Source organism: Aquila chrysaetos, chromosome 4 (assembly GCF_900496995.4).
Source record: "Aquila chrysaetos chrysaetos chromosome 4, bAquChr1.4, whole genome shotgun sequence".
Taxonomy (NCBI): Eukaryota; Metazoa; Chordata; class Aves; order Accipitriformes; family Accipitridae; genus Aquila; species Aquila chrysaetos.
The window spans coordinates 19,576,061-19,601,146 of NC_044007.1; the positions used below are offsets into that span (position 1 = coordinate 19,576,061).

At 43.6% G+C, this 25,086-nt stretch overlaps 1 protein-coding gene across 2 annotated transcripts in view; it reads left to right on the forward strand.

Annotated features, from left to right (window-relative positions):
• The first annotated feature begins 624 nt into the window (after positions 1-624).
• The window catches only part of SYBU (syntabulin), a 42,580-nt gene continuing 18,118 nt past the window's right edge, over positions 625-25,086 (forward strand). Inside the window, exons 1-3 of one of the 2 annotated variants that reach the window (XM_030012338.2) lie at positions 625-805; positions 990-1,179; positions 15,766-15,963. In XM_030012338.2, the coding sequence (XP_029868198.1) occupies positions 779-805; positions 990-1,179; positions 15,766-15,963 (415 nt within the window). In that variant the 5' untranslated portion in view covers positions 625-778. The remainder of the gene's footprint in view (positions 806-989; positions 1,180-15,765; positions 15,964-25,086) is intronic. The other variant, XM_030012339.1, reaches the window with a different exon arrangement.

Consider the following 25,086-nt stretch of genomic DNA (forward strand, 5'->3'; position numbering starts at 1 on the left):
GCATATAGGCCAGATCGTGGTCCTGCCAATAAGCGCACATCTTTTAAACAGACCCACTCTGGGGAGCAGACGAACAAGGTCAACACTAAGTGCATTAATGAACAGGAGGGCCAACAACAATTATGGCAATGAAAGGTAAGAAAGGCAACACAGTAATTAAATATACTGTGCAATGTACTGTCTGAGAATCAAGTGAGTTTCTACGTCTCTACGCGTTCCATAAAAAGCCGTCGCTGAATAACGAGGAGCAGAGAGCATCTGACGCATTTTGCTATTTATACAGCTCTCGCTCCATCATATTTGCACCGCCAACATCTGCCCTCTGTTCCGTATCAGCTTTGGTGCCCCAGCGCGAAATCTGTCAAGCCCCGCTCGCCGCCTGCCCGCCTTTCAGTACCTTCACGCTCCTCGCAGCCTTTTGCGACCAGGGCCAGGCAGCGCGGGCAGGGCTCTGCCTCCCCCGGGGGCAGCCAGCCCAGCGACAGAGGTGCCCGGGCATTGCGGGGGAGGAGGAGGAGGAGGAGGAGGAGGAGGAGGAGGAGGGAGGATGATGCCCTCCCGGCCCCGCACCTGCTCGGCGCCCGTAGGGGCGGGCTGGCGGCAGCAGCGGCCCCGGGCGCGGCGGCGCGGCCGGCGGCGGCACCACGTGTCGGGGCGGGGAACGGCGGGGCCGGGCCCGGGCTCCGCCACCCCCAGCGCCGCAGCTAAACCCCGGCTTAGCGCATCCTTCTCGCCCATGCCAGGTGCCTGTCCCCGGCTGGGAGGTGACTGAGGAGCCATGGGGCCTCTGCGGGAGAGCGGCAAGGTGAGGAGACGGGGAGGGGATGGGCAGAGCCGGGCGAACCCCGGTGCCCCCCCCCCCCCCCCGCCCCTGCAGAGCAGGGGCGGGGGGGGGGGGGGGGCACCGGGGTTCGCCCGTCTCTGCCGGGATGGTGGAAGGAGGAGGGCGCACCCGAGGGGGGCCTGACGCCGGGGTGTCCCTTCCCGAGCAGGAGCAGAAGACGCAGCTGGAGAAGGAGGTGTCCCGCAGCCGCATCCCCCGCCTGGTCCTCCGGCCGCAGCAAAAGGTCTCTCCCGCTTCCGAATCGCCCTTTTCCGAAGAAGAGAGCCGGGAATTCAACCCGCCCAGCTCCTCCGGGGGCTCCGGCAGGACCGTCAGCAGCAACAGCTTCTGCTCAGGTACCGCAGGCGGGGACACCCCCCCCCCCCCCCAAGTCCTCACCCCGGGGGTCACGGTGGACCCCACCGCCCCGACCCCCGAGGCTTCCCTGTCACCCCCAGACGCAGCATCCGCGTATCGAGCTCATATCAAGCCCTGACGAGCATCCCGTTTTGCAGATGAAGAAGGGAGACCATTGATTTTTCCAGGGAGATCCAGTATCTGTTCTTTTAATATGCGTCTGTAAGCGACACCAGATGTTTCCATTTCGAGTTCTGCTATCCACTGCTAAAAAGTTGGCGGTTTTACTGCAGCAGAATAGTTGCTTTAAAGAGAAGGATTTGCCTTAAAAACTGCAGCGTGGGTTTGAGGCATTCTGGAAAGCCCACAAGCCAAAGAGTCCTTAAAACAGGGGGAGCTGCTATTAAGCGTATCAGACGTGGGTCAAATACTGCAATGCCTTTTGGTTTTGTGACGATGATCTCCCCGCGTGAATCGGAACAAAATATGTAGGTGAAGTTTTCCCTGTCATATTAAATTTTGTTTATTTGAGAATTCAGGCTTCACCTGACGAGCATGTCGCCAGGTGTGAGTTGGGCATGATGTCTTCTCTATACAGAAGGCAGAGGCTGGGGGATGCACTAGAGGTAAATTACCACTCTCCAACTGTAGACCACAAAAGTGTCATTTGCTCTTCAAAATGAGTATATCCCTTTACATCAGGGACAACTTGAAACCAGATTTTTCATGCTAATATTTGTCCTGAGTGTAGCACAATTTAAGTGCCTCAGCCGGCAGTGAATGACTCAGATACCTACTAGCGGTGAGTAATTTTTTAATTCAGTGAAACTCTTCACCATGTATGACATTATGCACGTGGATAACAGCATTGAGGGCCACATCATGAACACCTTGGGCTCTATATGTGTGCGGTAATTTTAAAGATATTTTGGTGACTAAAAATTTTGTTTTAATAGTATTTTGGAGAGCATAAAATTCTCTAACTAAAAATCTGAATTATAACAAGTATTTTTGTAATAGTTAATATCAGAGCAAGTTCCTTTTTGTTTATTTATGAAGTATTTCAGTTACCAAAGGTTTTCCTGAGAACAGCCAGGAACAGTCGTATTTATCTTTGTCTTCACTACAGTGGATCAGATTATTATTTTTTTTAATTCCTTTAGTGAAAAGCAGTGTATTGAACACTGTGTACAAGAACAGTCAGTTTTCCTAGATGAGAAACACAATATCCATGTTTGAGTCTACCATTTCCTTCTTAGCTTGGATAGATTTTGCAATTCAGGCTCAGTGGAATGATCTATTTGGTTATTGTTTAGTGAACAATGCAGAGCATTACACAAACAACACAGTTTTGTAAGAATGCTGAAGTCTTTTTCCCATGTCTTTTGAATCCCTCCAACTTACCTGCTTGAGTTTGCCTGTTACAAAGAAGTAAAATCTTTTGAAGCTTTCTAGAAATACATTATTTTTATGATGTCTCCCAAATGGCTGCTTTTTATCCTGATTTTTTTTGCCCTGTGTGTTGACAAGCCTTTCATCCTGGTTACTGACATTCTTTTTTATATCTTTTGGGTTTGTATCGCGTTCTTCAGATCTACTCAACCCAGAGCTGCCAAAGTAATACCCTTGCTGTCCCACTGCACTATATAAGCTGTCTTGAGTCCCAGCAGAGCTTTGTATTTACTCTGGGTGTGTCTGATCTCACAGCTTGACAGTTTTAAGGCGCCTTTCACAGAGGTATTTAAGGGTGTGATGCTGGTCTCTTTACCTGCCTTATAAGCACAGCTGCTCATATTTTTATTTCCTTTATTCATCTTTTATTCTTCCATGAATGCTATGTTGATTTAGTTTGATTTTTTCCCCCATGCTGAGAGCTTTGCGCTTCTCAAGCTGCCTGCAGCACCCGTTCAGGTATGCACTACTCAGTTTGACTGCTGCGAGTCTTCAAACCTTATGCAGCCAAGGATCAGCCAAGGCACTGTCCTCCATCCCAGTATGTGGTTTTGTTGTTGACAGGTTCGATGGATTTTTCACTGTGATGCAGGTATGACAACGGTCACTGACTTGATTTCCTTATTCTCTGACGTCTCTTCCGTCTTCCACTTACAATCCTTCTTTATCATAGTATGTCTAATTTAGACTGAAATTCCCCAGCGGCAGCAGGTGGCTGCGGGTTCCTGTTTCTGGGGAGGGGAAGGTGAAGAGCTGTGTGGAGAGGTGAGTGGAGGGACCGCAGCCTCTAACCTGCATCTCCTGGTGCTTCGCTAGGCACTTACCATCCTAACCGAGAAGTAGCATGTGCAGAAAGTGTATTTAAAATTAGCAAGTAATGAATTTGGAATAGGTGAGGAGATGAATAATGTGGTGAACGATAGTGTGATGACAGTATGAAAAACCTCATGAGCTTTGGATAAATGTCTTTTTTGTAACTTCTTTGGAGCATTAAACTCCAAAAGGTTCTTGATAAGCAGCAGATAGTGTGAACTGGCCCCTGGAATAATCCCTTTCCTCTTTACCCTTCTCTTGACGAGTTGCTCTCTACCTTTCTTCCTTTATTATTGACACCAAGTGGTTATGATCGGTAGATTTCTTTTTCCCCCAGTAGAAATGATACTTTTTTTCCTCATCCATTTAAATACGTATTTCCTGCTTGATTCCGTAGGGCTTCTGAGGTTGTCCATTTTCCCTGGGTGCTTACATTGGTCCCAACGCATAAATGAAGGCGTGGAGCTCTCCTTTCTCTCTAAATGAGAGCAGCAGGGTCTTCCAGGTATCGTTAATGTTGGATTAGGTAGGGGGAACCCTTGGGAACCGTGGCACCGCTGCGAGCACGGTGGCAACAGCAAAAAATACCTCTGGGCAACAGACAAGGGACACTTTGTTTTAATGCTTAGTTTCTTTTGAAGAGGTTGTTAGTTCTGGCTGAGATAAATTTTTAATTTGTGTGATCGTCTCCCTCTTTGTCTTGTGTGACTGGATCAGAGACTCAGTTGATCGTGTTGGTCAATTATCTCCAATTGACTTCATGTCAGTTCTGCTTCGTAAGTCTGTGTGAAACACGGTGAGACTGTTAATCTTCTCTATGATATTCCTGACAAAATGTGTTTCTGATATTCTTTGTTCCTGCCAAGTGAACATGGATGCTTTCTGGATGCTGTGTAGGCAAGCTGAGCCTTTGTATCAGTATTCACTGTGCGCAATCCTTCCTTAAAATCTTCGTGCATCTGGGGTCCTGTTTGTCATTCGATACAGGAGCACTTCTCTTCCTTTAGCCACTGCCCTCCTTCGGCTTGGATGTCGGTCACAGAACTCCTATGATGTCAAACGATGAAAAAACACCCTCCCAGCAGTTTCATCTGGCTCAGCTGCTACTGAGCATTTGCCCGTGCCATGCGTGTTTTCCTCATAAGTTGCACTTGGTTTTGAAGTGGCTGCGCGTGCTTACCTTGTCAGTTGGGCGGAGAGCCCGATTTTAAACATCGCGAACAAATCATCCGCTCATGGGGCCATGACTGAGCAGCTGCTGCGGGAAAGAGTGAGGCTGCCTGTGGTGGTTCCAGTTGCAGTGCTTGCCTTGTAAGAAATAAGATCCTTGGGGTGGGGCGTTATCCTTGGTTTTTGTGTACACGTCCTTTTGATACCAAGCCAGTTGTGTGTTGGATCAAAGACAGCGTGGATGTGCTAAACTCAGTAACAGTCTGTTTAGCTTTTCATTTTAAAGGGAAGTTAGTTTGGGATACACTTTTTTTCTATTTTCTGCCTCTGAATAGCTCAGCTTTTAGATTTCATCTTCTGAAGAAGAGTTGTTACATGCTACCTTTATAATGATGCCCAAGCTTTCCTTCAGCCTTTCTTCAGAAGCCAGCCACCTGAATTTCTGCAGGTAATGCAGCGGTGCTTTGTTAACTGAGATGCAGCTTTGCAGGAAGCACTTGTGCATTTAATAATCGTTTCAGCAAAAGACTTTATGAGCGAGAGGAGCTGTTTTATGCCCACAGCAAACAGTTCCTCTTTCTTGGGCTTACCTGCAAATCACCTCTTTAACTAGTCTGCATAGTACCATGGGCCATTGAAAACCAGTAGCGTCTCTGTACATGAATGATTGTGACTCACTCCAACAAAGTTATCAAAAATAGGAGTTGAAGCTTCTTTTTTGCTTTTCCTTTCAAATTTCAAGATCTGGGTTCAATGCTTATTTCAAAACTGGTTCTTTTCTGGTGTAAAGATCTTGTTCTTTACATGCCTGGCACAATAAATATGCTCCGGTACCCTGGCTGCACTGTAAGCCCCAGGGTGTAGGCACTGCAACAAGAAATCTCAGTGTTACCGTTCCCTGCTCGCTTGCTCCTGTGCACAATCCCCTTGAACCAGGGGTTATTTGCCAGTTGGCCCAACTGTTGATGGATGCTGGGGCTGAGTTCGCAGTTCGTATGTCAAAAAAAGCATGTGGGCTTTAGGCAGGTTTATTAAAGTCCATGTGAATGCACGACCCATATTGCTAGCCACAGACAAGAAGAAAAGGATTGTACGGGTGTTACTGGGCAAAAAGCTGTACCTTCTCACACTCCATAATTGCTTTGCTAGAACGTTGAAGTAGGTTGTATTATAAACCAGCTAGCCTTGGAGGCTACACTATTAGAGTGTGTGTACTTAAATATATATTTCTGAGTAGAAAAAGATAGAGGAAAAGAAATTTGCAGTATTTTAACAAACCAACGGATTGAGGCCAGAGAGGTAGTACAAATGACTGAAAAGAATAGCTACCTCTATTGTTGGTGTGTGTATATGTATGTATATATGTATGTATTATTATGGAAACAGTGAGCTCTCCCATTCTTCTTGTTTCTTATTACAGGAAGAGATATTTTGTTTGAATAGTTCCTTACTGGTTTATTTGTTGTTTTCTTAGTGTGAGTTACTGAATCAAAGAGAGATGCTTGAAAGTGCTCGAGTATGTGATACTGAAAGTTAGCTTCTCTTTCCTGCAGTCCTTTATGCTACGCTTTTCCACAGTCTTTTGCCATTGTTTCAAACTTCTGAAGTGGAGGTCTTCTCCAGCGCATTTGTTTGCAGCACTCTGTAAGGCAGTTGAATAATCACTGTGATACTAATTTACAAAAACGTTGAAATAAAATCTGCTTTCAAAAATGCACGTATGGCCTTTGCATAAGGGCGATACTGGGGACATGCTTCCTTTTCTCACTGCTGCTTCCCTAGAGAATTTCCTGCTGGGCCAGCTTATGTCCAATAATTTATTATTGCTTCATATTGTTAACCACCAGTTCTGTTTCTGCAGTGCAGAGATCTGTTCCAAACATGGAAATGAGGAAAGTGCCTAGGTACTAAAGAGCAAAGCTTGCCTGTTCCTCAGTTTTTGGCCTTTGCCTGATTCCCTTTCAGCTTCCCTCTTACTAAGTAATGATCCTTTTGTTCCTGTGCCACACAGCAACATCTGGAAGCCAAAATATTTGACCTTTTGAATGTTTGTTGTCACCTTTTTATGTGACACTGTGAACCTTTAAAGCCTGACCCAGAGCCTCCTGAGGTCAGTAGAAGAGTTCCTGTTCTCTCTGGCACATTTTGGATGGTGTCCTGAGAACAGTCAGTACCTCACACTTTTACCACCCTGTTTGTTGCAGCTTGCTGTGTACTACGGACTGAATTCTAAGCTATACTGTGTATTTTCTTTGCCACCAATGCGTAATCTAATGCTTTTGTTTTCAAGTGCTTTTCATGCATTATTCTATTGAGTTGAATGTTGCCATGCATATTGAAGAACATCACAACTTGTAGCAGAAATGAACCTTTAATTGGAAGTCTTTGATTTCTTTTGTATTAAAAGAGAATCTTGATATTTTAAAAAAAGTTCTATATGACATGTTTTAACCCTACATTTATAGGGTTAACATACATCCTTGAAATTTTGGAACAGTGTTTTGACGTATATGTATCACCAAATGCAGTGAGTGAGTTCTGTGGTGACGCTAAGTGCCAGTCTGGGGTTGGTGGCAATTAAAAAAAAAAAATGCATAAAACAACGATGGGTAGAATATATGTGTTTTCAAAGCATCATTAGAAGGTAAACAGTGCAACCTTATGTGGCGATGTTGAAGCTGTGAGGGTCACAGTCATATGCTGTCAGCCGTGGAGGCAGAGCTATATGAGAACAAAGGAGTATAACGCGTTGTACCATTTGAGGAGCAGGTACAAATTTCTGTGTGGTCTATTGAAGATTTTTATTTCCAAAAATGATACCTTCAAATTTGGATAGAGTATTTATAATTTCTTCCTTTACTGCATAATGGAATTAAACACATAAAAACACACACAGAGCAACCCATCTATATATACACATGTATTTCATATAATGTTAATATTAAATGGGTAATATTTCTTATACTGGATGTAGTCAAGGCTCTCCCACCAGAGGTAGCAGCACTGGTTCCACCTCCAGCTATTGGCCTCAGGAAGGTTTAGTGAGATCTACTAAAGTGCTTAAAAAAACCTGCCAAACAGCCAAGACTCTTCTTTGTCTCTTTGTCAGACTCTTTCCTCTCCTCACCTTTAGTTAAAATTTTCCTTTAAAATTTTCGAATAGATTTTCTGTCCTTTATCATCTTAAACCCCTTGTCCAAATGTTATCTATGATGTGATATCAAAATGCCAGGAGCTGTGCTATTCCTGACCACAGCGCTCTCCTAGTAACAGTACTATTTTTATTGATATTTTTACTAGTAAGCCTTTATGTTTTTGTTCTGTAATACTAATACCATTAGTGGTGCTATAAACGTAATGACAAAGCCAGTAAGCCACAATTATATAGTCCTTCTTTCAGATGGTTTCCCAGAACTCACGTCAGTCCTGCTTGTTAGTGAAATGTTCAAATAGAAGGAAGATTAGTAGATTTGCTGCCAAAGTCAATTAAAATTTGCTGTTTCAGTGTAACTTAGCTATTGTATGATCAGATGTCAAGAGCGGATACCTTTAAGGACATGTTTATGGGAAATACCGCATTGTAAAAGATGCCCAAGCTGTAGGAGCAGGTCAGTCCATCTTCCTTCACCTTCCTGTCCCCTCTTCTACACAATCTGAGCCTGTCACCATTTATGCCATGCTGTGAGTGAGCAGAGAGGACCTCTTGCCAAAGTCAGTGAGCAGCTTCCATACTAAATTTTCAGTAGTGACCATTAGTGGTCAGCCTTTGGGTGTGATGGAAGCAAGGTCAAAGGGGCTGGCAAGGAACAGGTGTAAAAGTTGCCTGTATATTAATGATAGGAACCTCAGCGGCAATCAAAAGGAGTTGAAGATGTTTAGCCTTGATTTTACTTACTTCACTGTTGGGTTACATTTTATGACTAGAACATTAAAATCAATAGTTCCAGCTTGAAAGATGGACTGGGAAAAATGGGGTGGTTCCAAGCTGTGGAATATCTAAAAAAATGTAAAGGAAAAGTATAATACTAAGCATGTAGGTTGTATGGGACCTCTGGAGATCATTTCATCCAGCCTCCTTTTTGAGGCAGGACTGCTTCCAGCACTACGTCACATCAGCCATGGCTTTTCTATCCGAGTCTAGAAAACATTCAAGGACAAGAGTTTGCACAGCCCCTTGTAGGTGACCTCAGGGAGTGGTGGAGCTGCTAGCCTGCCTTTGTTCACAGGCAAAATGGAGCATAGCTAATTCAAGTTCTGTCTGCAGAGACACAGAGATTAAATGTGGAATTAATTTGCTTAGCAGGATTTCATGTAAGTAGGCCTTGTCAAATAAACCTCCTCTCTTTTCCTGACAGGGCTATAGTTTCAGTTGCTCTTCTGCTCTGCTTCAGTGTGCTTGACTTCTGGTAAGACACTTGCCTCACAAGCACATGATATTCTGATGAATTTTATTAAATACCAACCCCAACAGATCTTAAAAATAGCTGTAAAATGAGTTTAGGATTGAACAGAAGGACCAAAACCAGTAGCATTTTCAGGACTCTACTTTTAATGAAGTTATTAAACATTTTCTTCAACAGTTTGTGTGATTTTGCAAGTTTGCAGGTGACAAATTGTTTGTAGCAAATGACTAATCTTCTAGAGTACATAAAACCACCTTATGGAATGGCTGCAGTAAAAATGAAATGTTTTAGTACAAATAGGAGCTGAGGAGAATATTCACACTTCTTACCTTAAGCTGTGCTCCCTAAATCGTTGCTGGGCAGGTGAGGGTGCCTCCAGAGGGCCATTCAGTGTAGTGATGAGAGCCTATTGAGCCTGGTGGCATACATGCAAATATGCTCTACCTTTGTCTTTCTATGTGTACTACTTATTTTATACTATTATGTTTCATCCTGCTGCTTTTACTGTGATCCTTTGTGTTGCCTAGCTGTTCCAGAATGATATTGTGAATCTCCTGTTAGCAATGTTTTCTGACTGGGCCGTAAGCCCTTACACCTCACTGGTTCAGCTGCCCCAGTCAGAACAGGGGTTGTGCTAGTCAATGGAGAGAGGTGAGATCTTCCAGACAGTGACTCAGAGTAATGGAAAGACTTAGCCTGAATTAGGCTGTCGTTTTGACTTACCTTCCAGAGGAGCCTTTATCTCTCCATTTAATACAGAAAGAGCCTTACAGGTGGAAGATAGGTGATATATTCCCTTTGGTGTGTGTCAGCAACTTTCATTAATGCATAAAACACCCCTGTGCTGCAAGACCAGTCAGGAAAAGGAGACCAAAGCAACATTTAGGGCATCAAAAACTGTGGCGCAGACAAGCAGATTGGGAGATTATCCTGAAAAATTCTGATATACCCTTGGTGGTACCCTCACTGTCAACAGCCAGCTCGCAGTGCACCATGCTGGCAGAGCCGTGGCTACCCAGACTAACAGATCCTGGGATGAACGGAAAGGGAACCATCAAGTAAAAGTCAGAAAGCTGTTTTTGCCTTGGTACACTGACCTTTTAAAAGTTCGTTAGAGGCCCATGTTTAATTCTGGAACCCACATTTCGTAGTGGACATGCAGAGTATGTACAGCCTGAACATTGGTCAAGGGAACCTTAAGAGAAGATGAAAACGGGACAGTGGAATAGGGATCAGGTAGGGGGTGAACAGTTCAGAGTCATAAAAAAGTATGCATAAAAGCATAACTAGATCTGGCAGCTAGGAGTGAAAGTAGAAGTAAGTCAGTGGTTTCTCAGTGAGAGCATCATTAATTATTTGGATGCATTATATAAGGAGGTTGTGTATTGAGTATTTCTTGAAGCCTTTAGGAAAAAGCAGTATTTTTCTAAACAAGGTTCTAAGGCATATTCCAGTGAAACTTCTAAAGTCTCTGTGCCCAGAAAATCAGAGAAAATCATTATGTCACAGCATATGGCCTTAAAGTCTATGAGAACAATATTTTTGTCAGTTCGTTAACACTGTTGTTTATACTTTGACTTTACTATTTGAAAGTTAGTCAGTGCATGCAAATGTCAGAGTGCTCTTAGCAACTTCCCTGATTGTTTGTTTGAGGAGACACTATCCCGTGCTTGGCTTTGAAACTTGGCAAGCATGTCTGATCTGGGAGAGGTGTTGGACATAGAGTTTCAGTGATGAAATCCAGCTGATGTTCAAAGGGAAAGTCTACTCCCAGAATGCTCTTCGGAGGCCACTGTGAAAAAAGGCACCATGAACATTACTAGGAAAGCAATGACAGTCGTGTGTTATAAATTCATGTGTTTTTCCCACTTGTGCAAGTAAATAATACAGGCAAGAGCAGAAGTATGGACTCGCACAGCAGTTTTTGCCAGCTTTCTCTCTTCTATCTTCCCAATGCTCACATGCCTGAGAAGGTAAATCAGGTCTGTCTGTATTCTTGAGAAGTCTGGACCTGAAATCCTTAGTAGGGCAAAACTCTTGCCGACTTATAGGACTGAATCCTTAACTGACTGTTGTGGTTTCAGCCCAGCCGGCAACAAAGCACCATGAAGCTGCTTGCTCACTCCTCCCCCCATGGCCCCAGTGGGATGAGGAGGAGAAAATGTAAAGAAATGCTCGTGGGTCAAGACAGGGACAGGGAGGGATCGCTCACCACTTATGGTCATGGGCAAACAGAGACTCAACTTGGGGAAAAAACAAAATTAATTTATTTTACTACCAATCAAATCAAAACAAGGATAATGAGAAGTAGAACCAAATCTTAGGACACCTTCCCCCCCCTTCCCTCCTTCCCGGCTCAACTCCACTCCCAGTTCTCTCCACCTCCTCCCCCCGGCGGCCCAGGGGAACAGGGGGTGGGGGTTGGGGTCAGCTCCCCACACCTTGTCTCTGCCACTCCGTCCTCCTCAGGGGGAGGACTCCTCACTCTTCCCCTGCTCCAGCGTGGGGTCCCTCCCACAGGAGACAGTCCTTCACGAACTTCTCTGTCATGGGTCCTTCCCACGGGCCGCAGTCCTTCAGTCACAGACTGCTCCAGCACGGGCTTTCCCATGGAGTCACGGCCATCTTGGGGGGCACCCATCCCCCTGCTCCGGCGTGGGCTCCTCTCTCCCCGGGCTGCAGGTGGGCATCTGCTCCCCCGCTCCCCTCCATGGGCTGTGGGGGGACAGCCTGCCGTCTCACCAGGGGCTGCAGGGGCATCCCCTCCTCCCCCGCTCCTCCTCCTCCTCTCCTTCCTCACTGACCATGGTGTCTGCAGAGGGGTTCCTCTCACATTCCAATCCCCTACTCACTGCAGGTTCCCCTTCTTAAATCTGTTCTCCCAGAGGCGCTACCACCATCGCTGATGGGCTCGGCCTTGTGCAGAGGTGGGTCCGACTTGGAGCCGGGGAAGCTTCCAGCAGCTTCTCACAGGAGCCACCCCTGCAGCCCCTCTCCCGCTACCAAAACCCCACCACACAAACCCAAAACACTGACCTTGCTGGCAACTACATTCACATCACATCTTCAGCAGAAGGTAAATCCCATCGCGGGCTCCTCTGCTCTTGTTAGCCCCTTGCCAATTTTGGCGAAAGATTCCTGCTCTTGGCCCATTTCTGGGCAGGTGGAGGTCTTCACCTCCTTCTGTCAGAGTTGTCAGCGGGGTTTTGGAGGAGCCTACAGGTCTGCGGGAAGCTGAGGCCGCGCTGCCGCGGCTGCACCCTTGCTCTTGCGGAGGAGGAGCGGGGGCACTCGCTGCGGCGGTGCGCGGGGCGGGCGGTCCGGAGGGGGCACCGGCTTGATGCGCAGTCGGGGTCCGCGGGGAAGGCTGCTGCTCTTCTGTGGGGAGTTCACCTACAGTATTAAATACAATTAAATAGCCTGTTGAGGCCTCGGTAGCAGGGAAGAGCGAAGGTAAGGGCAGGCAATTTGGCTTGCATTGAGCGGTTGGGTGGCACCTCAGTGTTGAGCAGGACTTTTCCTTGTGCCGGAACGGTGAGTTGCGGGTCGGCTGGGAGGTGGATCCCCCAGCATACAGCAGAGCTTTGCTTGCCTGTGGTGGTGAGCACTGGCGTTTCGTATGCAGCCGTTCCCTTCTGTGGTAGTAAACGTTTTGATACTTCAAAAGGCACCGCAAAAAGCCGACACAGAAAAATGTTTTTCTGCAGCTTGCCCTAGATTTGGAAACTATATAATTTTGTTCACGTTTCTGGCTAATACTAGGTGGAAGGAGTAGAAGTTACACTTATATAAAAAACAACAAACGTTCAGAGGAAAGGGAGTACAATAAAATCATTCATTTACTTCAGCTGGAGTGGGAATGCTCACCTGGTTATTGGTGTGTCTAAAGGTCACAAGGGGTATAAGTGGAGAAGACCTATTGTTCTTTGTGCCAGGCTCATTTGTTCCTTTAATAAATGCCCTGTTGCAGCAAAAGCTGAAGTCTTTACGGGTAAAACAAGGATATGTAGAAAGGATATAATCTGATCATACAGTGTCACCAGTGTGATATCAGAGGCAATGTTGGGGGGAGTGGTAATTAAAATATCTTTTTTTATATGCTATTTTTATATCCTTTCTTTACCTGCTCTATTTCCTTATCACAGTTAGTTTTACATGTTTTTTAATTCCCTAATTTTTAACACTGTAGTTTAGTTCTTTTATTGTTTAAAGGTTTTATCAGCTTCTGAGGTTCTTCCAGGTGGCATCCGTATAGATTTCTTCACTGAGAGGGTGGTTAGTCACTGGAACAGCCTCCCCAGGGAAGTGGTCCCGGCACCAAGCCTGTCAGAGTTCAAGGAGCATCTGGATGACGCTCTTAGTCATATGGTTAATCTTAGGTAGCCCTGTGAGGAGCAAGGAGTTGGACTCGATGATCCTTATGGGTCCCTTCCAACTTGAGATACTCTGTGATGCTATGATAGCTTTGGGAGTTACTTATATGTAAAGTCTCCTGTACCAAACACATCTGTGAGGTCTGCAGAACCTGTCCAGCAATTGCAGTGATTTTATTGGTGGAGAGATGAAGGAAATAGTTTCTTGTCTTTATTTTTTTTTTAAAAAACACAAAGTTTTTAAAATAATGGTACACAGAAAAACATCTAAGAAAGGTTGTAAGAAAAAATAAACTGCATGAACCTGCACTTTTTTTCTGAATGTGTTTGATTATAAAATTTTTGTGTGCTTCTAAAGAGAAGATGCTTTGGACATAGCTAAAGGAGCTGCTTAAATGCAATTCAGAAGCTCACTCAGCAGTGCTGATCCACTGCTCTGAAGGTAGCATTCATTCAGCCTGCAGAAGAGACTCTGAACCCTTGGGAGAAGGAAATAGGCACTGATCTGGGAGGAAATTGCCGCCTTCTCTGTGTTGAGTTATATTGTGATGTTGATGGGAGTGGAAAGGGATAAAAAGTAAACTAAAACCATGTGGGCAACAATCCTGCTTTAGTCAGCGTGAATGTGGAGACGGGCTGGAAACCTTATTAGTGGTCTTCTCCTTCCCAGTATTTTTCTAGGAACTAATTCTGAGTTGCAGAAGGCAGCAGCAAGGTGGCAGAAGGAGATGCTTGTAGGCTTAATTGAACTGATTTGAAGGAATGAAATATGATTAAGCTGGATTTGATGCTTTGCATCATTACTGCCCTTTGTGTCTTGGGAGGTAGTTGTGGCAGTAGGCTGGGCTGCCCCCGGGCTTGGCATCATGTCTGGCACTTTGCAGAGGCCAGGGCAGCAACACCTCAGGCTGCCGGCTGCTGTTAAGTGCTAATGCATATAGCATGCACTGGATGGTCAGCGCCTACAGTTACCTTGCTCAGCATTGGAGGCAGGACACGGAGAAATGAGAAGCAGAACATTGGAACAAATAGGTGAGGCTAGGGTAACTGGCCAGGCATGAAGTAAAACTGGTTCACATGAAAGGATGAGGTTGTTTTACTGTGCTGGGGGAGCAGTAGTTAACAATAGCAGAAGCTGCTCTTTCCTGAGGAGAGGAGGCGAGCAGGGAGGGAGATAGATAGTTACAGGGTGCCCCTTTTGCCTCATAAATGCACAGTCATACACTGACTTTTTAAACAATCTGCCCATGCACAGCTCATTGCAAGATCAGGCTTGACCTAAATTATGAACAGGGTGGAAGTGGTAAGTGCAATATGGTCATGCAAATTATTTGGCTCTGTTGCAGGTACTTCTTTGAGTTTCATGTTAGGTAGAGATAATGCACCAGGAGCAGAGTGCAATTGCATCATTAAGATTGCAGCTTTCATTTTGTCCTGGGAAAGAATAAACAATTACATTTCTCCAGGAGAGTAAATATTCAAGGCTTCCCAGTGTCAGAGTAGCCTGTTTGTTTTTGTTGTGTATCTCTAAAACCACCATGGCTTTTAGGGGAGCTGTGATTACTCAAGATTACAGGAGATGTGATTAGATGAAGGGGGTGTTTGACATGTGGACTTCACCTGGACTCAGACTTCTTACTTTGCATTTAATTGTTAAGAGCTGGAGTGTTTGTATTCCTGGAGGTCAGGAACATGGATCTGTTCCCAAGGTGGCTGCTGATGCCATGAAGCGCTAGTGTGCCCTCAGAGGAATTCGGCTTTAGACAAAAGCAGTCTGTGTATGACACACCCTCTTCAGAACCAGGTACCTCACAGCCACTTGTCAAGAATGGAAGAGCTCTGTGGTCATGATTGCTTTAAAAGGAAAAACAATTTTGAGAAACCTTTATTAATTCCAGTTAAATAAAAATTCTGCCTTTGTGCATATGGGCAGTAGGTCGTTCTCTTGTTCGGATAGGAACATATCTTGAAGGAGAGCGTATGGCTCATGCTTGCTTTTCATCCAGTGTGCACTACACGAACCATTCTTGTGTCTTATGTGCATTTCTTCATGCCATAATATTCCCTAACCTAGCTAAGTCAAAAGAATTTATCTTAGATCTGAGTTTGCATTATGTAGCCCATGATTCTGTATATTGTCAGACTTAGTGACAAGCACTTGCCATTTTAGTCTGCCACAAGGTATTCAAGACTTCTTCACAAAATGGGAGAAACTAATAGCTTCCCATCAGGTTTCAGAGCCAAGGTTGTGCATATGAGGTAACTGACTGTGAACAGTTGTAGTCCAAACACCTTTTTTTTTTTTTTTTTCAATTCTGCTAATGTTCATCTACTTATTAGTTAGAAATGTTGATGTTTTCCCTTTTCTCTTCAGATGACACTGGCTGTCCTAGTAGCCAGTCAGTATCTCCAGTTAAGACTCCTTCTGATGCTGGGAACAGTCCAATCAGTTTTTGCACTGGGAGCGATGGAGACTTCTCCAGGAAGAAATTCGGTCCAGGGACAATGAGCGAAGGGAACCCACAGCTGGCTCGATATAAGAAGGAGTCAAAGACAAGCCTTGTAAAGCCTGGTGAGTATAGTATAGTTCCTTTCATTTCTTTAATTACACTTTCTAATTGACTAGTGCATCTACAGGTGTCTACATACATTGTGTTGTGCTGCGTGTGATACCACTAATGCTGGTAGTAAGTAAAAAAAATAGTTGGGTTCTTTCTATGGAGCCACGTGCAAGACTTGAAAACACTATCGGTGTAATGGGCAGCCTGTGTGGGAGAGTTAGGCAGATGTAGATCCATACTACATGGACCGTATCAAAAGCATGTCTCCCATTGCCTCGGGCTAATGGGCCACTTCTGACCACCAGCTAAATCAGCACCTGCTTATCACACATCCAAGGCTGAATATTCTACTGTCATTGGCTGCTGTAATTTTAATGAGTAGATAAAAAATATTTTTGTGATTCATGTACAGGCAGCTCTTGATTACAAACAGTCAGGATATTTTTGCTGTTGTTTAATCATGGAGACAGAGAGGGTTTTGACCCTGTACAGAGCCAGCTGCAGAACTGGCATGGTTTATGAGCTCAAGTACCTCCTGGCTGTACTGTTTCCAGAGTCATTTTACCTCTGGAAGCAATTTAGATACTTTCATGAGGAGCCAGCTCAGATTTACCAGCACCATGTTTAATCCAGAAACAGTAGAGAATCTGTTGCAAAAACTCTTCACTGGCTTGGTCATTGAAAGGGCTGATTAAATCTGACAATCTGACTTACCACTATCCCTGCAAGTTCTTCAGCTCATTTCATAGCACTGTGTTACTTGAGTGTTCCCAGACTCCCATTGCTCTGCATAATGGATGACAGATAATACTTTTTCAAGGTTTGTTTTCTGTTCCATTAAAAGCAAGGAATCTAATGCAGGCAGAATGCAGTGAATATGGTATATGACAGTCAAATCTGCAGCCATGGTTACCACAACCATTTTGTGTTTGAATGTGGATGTAGCTTAACAAAATGTGGATAAAGAATTTTGGAAGTTTTTTTCTACTGAAGAGTCCTATACACATGGAAGAGTTACACAGTTATTTCAATAAATTACTTAATTGTTTTTTATTATTACACTCAAATTGACCTAAATATCAAGTTATTAGGCTTTGCAGTAATAGTCAGAAGCCATCTTCATTTTAGTTGATGGTATTATTTCAAGTCTTTGAACAGACTTAGTTTAGGTATGTAGGTGTTCTTGTAGGTGGGCCATTCTGTAGCTGTTGGTACCTCTGCATTGATTGATACCAAAGGTTGGAAAACTAGAGTTCAAGCATATTGCTCCTGAGATCCATCAAAACTCTCAGAATAGGAACCATGTCTGATTTATAGAGTAATTCTAAATTCCTCTTGCCAAATACGTCACACATTTTTAGTGGAAAGTTGTCAGAAAACACATCATAGTCAGTGTGAGAGCTGACACAGGTGAGGGACATTCCTGAAATGGAGAGCACGCCAGGGGACAGTTGGGGTTCATTTTCCTCACTGTTGGCTACAGGGGTTAGTGGAATTGTCTCCCATTGCTATCTCTTGGCTTCAGGTGGATCCAGTCCCTTCACCATGACCTACTTGCACATGAATTTCTGGTGGCTCAGGCAGGAAGATTTAGCACTTGTGCAAAGAGTAGGCATTGTCACGTAGTGTCATGGTTTAACCCCAGCCAGCAACTAAGCACCACGCAGCCGCTCACTCACTTTCCCCCCCACCCAGTGGGATGGGGGAGAGAATGGGGGAAAAAAAGTAAAACAGAAAAGAAGCAAATAATAATGATAATAATAACAATAATCAAATGACAATACTAATAAAAGGATTGGAATATACAAAAGAAGTGATGCACAATGCAATTGGTCACCACTCACTGACCGATGCCCAGTTAGTTCCCGAGCAGCGATTCGCCCCCAGGCCAACTCTCCCAGTTTATATACTGGGCATGACATCACATGGTATGGAATACCCCTCTGGCCACTTTGGGTCAGGTGCCCTGGCTGTGTCCCCTCCCAACTTCTTGTGCCCCTCCAGCCTTCTTGCTGGCTGGGCATGAGAAGCTGAAAAATCCCTGACTTCTTAGTCTAAACACTGCTCAGCAACAACTGAAAACATCAGTGTGTTATCAACATTCTTCTCATACTAAATCCAAAACATAGCACTATACCAGCTACTAGAAAGAAAACTAACTCTATGCCAGCTGAAACCAGGATATGTAGCAAAACACACAGAGCAGTGGAAGGGAAGTGGGACCTGGGAGGAGAACAGCAGCAACGTGTCCTTGTCATATGCAACCTAGTTCTGCATACAGCTGGATACCTCAAACTACAGCACAAAAATTGTTGTGCATGATATCTTTCTCTCTACCAAAAGCCCTTACTGATTTATGGAGATAATCTCTACTTTTTATTTATCTGAAACATCTTGTGATAATGACTACATAGCAGGAACCAGACATGAGAGACAAAAATCCAGCCTACCACTGTCGTTTACAGGCTCTGTCTTGTGCTACATTTTTGTAGGTAAGTACACCAATCAGTGTGCACCTTCAAAATGCCTGTCATTTTGCTGAAAATGTATCTGTTTCCAGGATTGTTTTCTTGGAACATGCTGAATCTCAGCAGTAACACTCACACAAATATTTAGCTAATTCAGGAAATTTCAGAGTGGGATCGCACTGAGAATGAACCCTGGGACTTTTTTTTTAGGCTGTTCCCAAGCTCCAGTGCTTTTCTCCTACTCTAGCAACATCACTTCATCTTTCTTTTCTATACTTCGAAATATGAAATATGACGTAGCTTTTTTTTTCTCCAACAGCCTAATACATTATGTAGATCTAAGTCATCTTCAGCTCTTGAAGTATTAACAAACTAGATTCAGATATCATTCATAATTTATGTTGTTTGCATAGCAAGCCATACTTAATCCTGGAATGCATTATCACTGCATCTTGCTAAACCTCTGAAAGATTTATAATCATGAAGATGTTATTCATTTGGAATAGTTGGTAATAGTTTTTATTCTGCATTAAATCCAAATCACAGCAGTGTTACAGGTGAATTTGGCTTAAAATCAGTGACTGCATTCCCAGGAAAGGATGGAGAGGACCGGTACATTAAGGATGATCTAAAACATCCACTCCAGGAGGAAGTTATGAGCCTTTTAATTTCAGGATTTTAGAAGCTGTTCCCTCTTTTGGATATGATTCATTTATGCAATATTAAAAGAATAAAAAATGCGTTGCAGAAAATGCCCTCGCAAAAAGGCACAAAAAGCTTAATTAACACTAGTCCTAGTTTTGTATCAAGATGCTGTGCTGAATCCTACCCTTTTGGTAGTTGAATAAACAGGAGCATAAACACTTGTACGTATTCACATTCTTCGTGTACTCCTCCTGCAAAGATCCATCCTGAATTCCTGCAGCTGATGTCCACATCTTGTTAAGAATAGTGGGAGCTGTTTTGCTTTCTTTGGCAGTCTTTCTCATCTTGTTTCTTGACTTCCGTACAAATGCTTAATGCAAGGATTCAAAATCTGGATCTGCAAGCTGCAAAGTACTGATAAACTTACAAAGATGTGGATAAAGAAAGGAATCTTGGGCAAGAGTTGTGTCAGTAACTTTTAAAAGGCTTGCATGTTTAAAATAACAAAAAGCTGTACTTTCATTTAAATGTCTGTAAGCATCATAATTCGAAGGGTGCCTGATCAGCTGGCTGTGTTCAGCATTTCTGGCAAAAGTTTTGGTCTTTACTTTCTTGCTTTAGGTGTCACGGCCACACTTCAGGCAGTTTACTGAATGAGCTGAGGTTGATGTTGGAGCTGTCTCTTAGGGCCCATGGAATTGCTGAAGTTTCACATGAAATTATTAAGAAATTATTAGAGAATGCAGGTGTTAGCTGCAAATTATGTCTAGCTGTTAAAAATGTCTAGTTGTAAAATGTAATGCTCTTCCTGCTGATTTTTTTGTGTTGCCTGGTGTATGAGAATTAGGTGTGTGAGATGTCCAGGAACTTATTCTTGGGGGCACCCTGTGCCAGCAAAGAATAGTGGCTAGTTAATCCATTAGTGTAAAATTAGCAGATTAATTTATCCATATTGCTATTCTACTTCCATATGTGTCTGTATTCTAAAGGCAGTCACTTTGGTTATTTTAAAAACAAAACATAAATTTCTGATTTAGGTTATATTACTGACATCTGGCTGTATGATTTTACAGATCTTTTGTCAGCTCTCTCCTTCTCTTCAGTATGACAGCATGGGAATTATAGTGTCTGACTGATATGTATATGTGCTTCACTTGAAAAGCAGATTAGCTGGTGTATGAGTTCTGCAAGAGGTTTGTCTTAGAGGTAATTCTGGAAATATGCTTCACTCTCAAGGACTTCACTTTTCTGATTGCAGAAGAATGCAATGATAGGACTTTGTTTTATCTTGAGAAGGTTGATGAAATATTAGAAAGACATGTTTTACTGGTGCATTTATCCAAGAACATTGTATCTTGTATCAGCGTGGCTTTTGTTCATTCTCTGTACCAAATTTCTGCAAGCAGTGGGAAAAATAATAGAACTGTTGTCCCCGTTGTTCAGGAACAACGGTACAGAATACAAAAACCAAGTTACAGAATGTGCTAACTTGAATAGATCTGTGGCATGCAAAGAGTTTCATTGTTCTTTATAACTACTAGTTGGTACTTCTACCTCTTAAGTTGAAATACTTTTTAAATGCTGCTGGTGTACTATGTATTCTAAGCCAAAGTCACATTGTTTGGTTGTTTAAAAAAAAAACAACAACAAAAACCCCAACAGAAAACCTGTATTTGGAGGTAGCAATCTGCCTTGACTGATCCCTAAAATAAATTGGTGTCCTTCATTTTAAAACCAGGATCACGTAAAGGTGAAAGTGATGAGAAGACCGGTGACCTCGGTGTAATGTGTCTCTCTTTCTGCTGTGACTTATTTAGCAGTACTTTGTAACCTACATTCCAAGACTGCACTTTTTCTGGGGGAGGGATAATTAAGAGCAAGGGTATGTCAAAGAACATTTAACCCGGTTACAGATGCAGGATTTAATCAGAGTACACCATGCTCCCACCCTGCAATTAATCATAAATTTACTTGTGCGGTGAAGATGGGAAGATTCGTGCTTCCATTCCTGAGAATATTCAGATAGTTAAACATGTGGCTGGTTTCACATGCATAAGAATGCTGAAATTAGGAAATGAGCTACACCTGATTCAGTGTACTTTAAATAATTGGTCATAGAACAAAAAAATGTTCTGAAGATGGACCAAGTGAAGTAAGTTGATAACAAATGATGGAGCATCTTGCCTATGACTGTAAGTTCTCCATATATTTGTTTCTTTTGTACCTCCTTAAAGTATCTGAATTAATAATAAGCAATCTCTTGATGTGCCCGTGTTTATTGACAAGCATAAAGCATAAATTCTCTGAGGGGTGCAGAGGAGCTTGCAAGTGAAAAGAAGAAGAGCAAAAGCACAGATGCCCTGAGTAACTTAAACCTGATGAGGATGGCTTTAACTTGAGCATTAGAATTTTAAGCAGTTCGCTATTTGGCAAAAAGCAGATATACAGTGGTCAATTATGTGTGCTTCTGGAAGGCTTTCCATCTGCTTTTTAAAACACCACCTTGGCAATAAAAAGGGAGGAAGCACTTGAACATGTGTTGTCTTTCTCAGGTGTAAGCACGTGGTTCGAATGCTTCACTTCCGTCCCACACCCAAGAGCAGCCAACGTAACCATCCTGACGTTCAAATCCGTTCAAATAACAAATCAAATACGTTCAAATAACAGTATGCAACATTTATTTCCTGTACAGTTTTAATCGTGCTCTTCTCCCTTTCTTATATGTGCACTTCATAATTTTATTTGGGACAATAGAGTTTCTGAGATCTTTTCTAACACAGAGTCTAACAAATACAGTTGTGGCAGCTTTCAACCCTATTCCTTTTTCTCATTTACTTCTGCTTTTCTTCTTTCTCTTTGCCTTTCATTTTGGGCCCATACGAAATAGCTACTGCTGATTTTTTTAAATAAAAGTGTTTCCGGGTAATAATTCTGTATGCACTGAGCGCTCCTGCATATTTTACTGACGGGATCCGCTTTAATTTCACGTCTGTTGCTATGGAGCTGTGCAGATTTGCTTACTTGACCTGCCAGCACAGGGAGTTATTAAGGACTCGGTCGCCATGGGTACCGGAGGACAGGGCGTGCTTCGCAGGGAGATGAACATCCACATCTCACCCTCCAGGAGCGAGGATGCCATGTCCGGCTTCAAGCCCGTGCTATCCTCAAAGCTTGCGTCCTAGAGTTGAGCATGGAGGGACGTCACCCTGCTAAGGTTTGGTGTGTTGTGGCAGTCGGTGCAGTGAGGTCTGGAAGATGACGGGCACTGTGAGATCTGGTGGGTGGTGCTGGGCTGGAAGCTGCTGTTGGGGGTTCCATCATTTGCATACCCCAGCGCACCCCCGCATGCTTCGGAATGTTTGGGTCGCTAATGGCAGTTTTGGAATGGTGCCTCCCAGTGGGGTCAACTGGCCCAACGCGGCCAGCAGATCCTGGTGGATCTCCCCTGTATGGCATAAACCCCTCGGTATTTGAGATCCAGAAGAGGTGAAATTTGAATCTACAGGCCTCCTTAGACAACCTTGAGGAGCTGTGGGCTGCGGACAGGGACTGGTTGTCTTTTGCCGGTCCAGTGACTGGTCCCATTGCTCACAGGAGGTGGAACAGCTTTAAGAGGTGAATCTGTCATTTTCTTTCTTCTGGAGGTTACAGGAGCTGTTTCGGAGGTGAGGGAGATGTAAATTCACAGTCTTGAGCCAAGTTGGATAGAGCAGAGGTGGCCTGTAATTTATCTGACCTCAGTTCCATATCTCTAATGTATTGGAATCGTCTCTGCCTGCACAAGCACACTAAGGTCCTATTTTGTTTTAAAGGAGATAAAACAAATAAAATCAGTGAATCTAATGTGTGGTCTTTCTGACCAAATATATAAGCATTTACTTTAGAATAAGATCAGTAGAACCTTGAACACACTGGTTATACTGACTAAGTCTCTGTCGACTAAAAATGGGACCAAGGTTGGCTTGGACATGAGTGTCGGCATTAGAGACATCCACATTTAGTCAGACGAATCCCACCCCAGTCTCCTGTGTTCCTCATCAGGTCTCTGAAAACTCTGCTGCCAGCCCTTATGGAAGCCAAGTACAGTCTCCATCTCATTTATTTCTCTTTCTTTTTTTTTTTTTTTTACAGAAAGTCAGTCTTAGTAATTCAGTTTCAGAAGAAAGTTTGTGTCTAAAGATCACAAGTAGGTGATCAAGTAGGTCTAATTAGATGCCTTTTCCTCTTCTGTTCATCCCTGATAAGCTTAGGCACTCTCCGTTTGTCCTGTTTCTGAGGACCACTGCCCAAGGCGCCTAGCATTGCACAGGTTGATTCTCTATCTCATTTCGCACCATGAATTCGCAGGAATGAAGTATTTTTAGGACATAAGCTAACTAAATCGCACTAAAGTGAAAAAAAGTGCTCTGTAACTTCTGAGACATAATATTGGATTACAATTGGAATATAAGTATTTTCAGCAAAAGATGCTTAGAAAGTTAGGTAAAAATTACTAGCATAGCACTATTTTTTTAGTTTGGATTTATATGTATTTTAAACAAATTTGCTTGAATTGATGTGGAAAACATGTTCAAATAGCCAAGTATTTCTTTCAAATGAGAATAAGCAAAGTAGCAGCTACAGAGAGCGTTTCGGCTTTAAAGTGTTTCGTATTTTTGAACCCAAACCTACAAGTTCCTGTTAAAGTGGCCTAGAAAAACAATCTTTTAGTTCTGTGTCACAAATTTTATAATCCACCCCCTTCTAAAAAATTATTTTAGATGTTGCTTAGTAGAGACATAGGCAATTAGTGGTTGGGCTGTGGCCTCTCAAGACATATATGTCTTTTTGTTCAGAAGATGCTTAGGCTGCAGCAAGTGCCCGGATGTGACAGCAAAAAATGGAGAATCCAAAAAAAAAGCCAGCAAGTTGCAAAGGAGGAAGTGACAAGTAAAAGGTGAAAGCCTGAGTCCCACCTGTCCTAGATAATGACTTGCCCAGCTGTGGGCTGGTGGCACAGGCTACCTGCAATTCAGGGTCTTGGGCACAAATCTTCTGCAGTTAGGTACTTATCTCCTTCCCCACAATGAAAAATAAATAAACAAAAGGAGATCCCTGTTACTTGGTTCAGTAAAGGGAAAAGAAACTTCTATTTATATCTGTCTGTGCCTCTTTTGGAGGATGGACATGAGCACAAAGGAGAAGAGTGCCCTAATACAGGGCTGCTGGGCAGGCTGAGGGGATGCAGGGAGTCTGCTCCCAGGGAAGCTGTTCCACTTCTTTTAATTTAGGATCTGTTTTATTGGGGGTTTGAAGCCAAGTTCCCAGCAGGCACACCATAACTCCTTTCTCTCTCTCTCTCTCTCTCTCTGGCCCATTAATTGTCCTGATAGCATTCCAGATGTACAGAAAGTGGGACAGCCACCATTAAAGGGAGGTTCTTGCCTGAGGATGCCTGCAGCCTCAAGTTTAGCATTGCACTTGGTCTGTCAGAGAGCCACGGCTCTAACAGCAAATCAGAGTGAGTAGGAGATGTGGATATGGGACTTTTGCAGGGAGCACCTGGGCTGCTGGACAGGGTGAGACCTGTGCTAGCTCACTCATCTTTTAGCTCCAAATGCCTTTTGATAGAGATGCAGGTCTCCTGGGGATTGTGGGGATGTGCTCCTGCATCTGGAAAAGATGGCTGAGTGCCTGGCATAAGAAGGACACTGGGGTTTAGAGGTCAGAGTTGAGGAAGGTACAGAAGATGGCAGTAGCTGTGATCTTTAGTCAAAAAAATTTTCTTTTTGTATATTCAAGCAGGTTTTTTTCCTCTTCTCTGCTAATCCAGAGTGGAATATAAGCCAAAAAAAAGAGAAACCGATGCTATACACACTGCACACTCTTAAGTATTTGTTTTAAAATGTGTGTGAGGTCAAGCTAGAACATGCTTTGCAATTTGTGTATTTACTGCAGTGAATTTTCTGCTCCTTCTGGCTGTTTTCTGTGGTTTTCAGGCCGCTTCACCTCCACAGAAGGAAATACTGTGCATACAAAAGA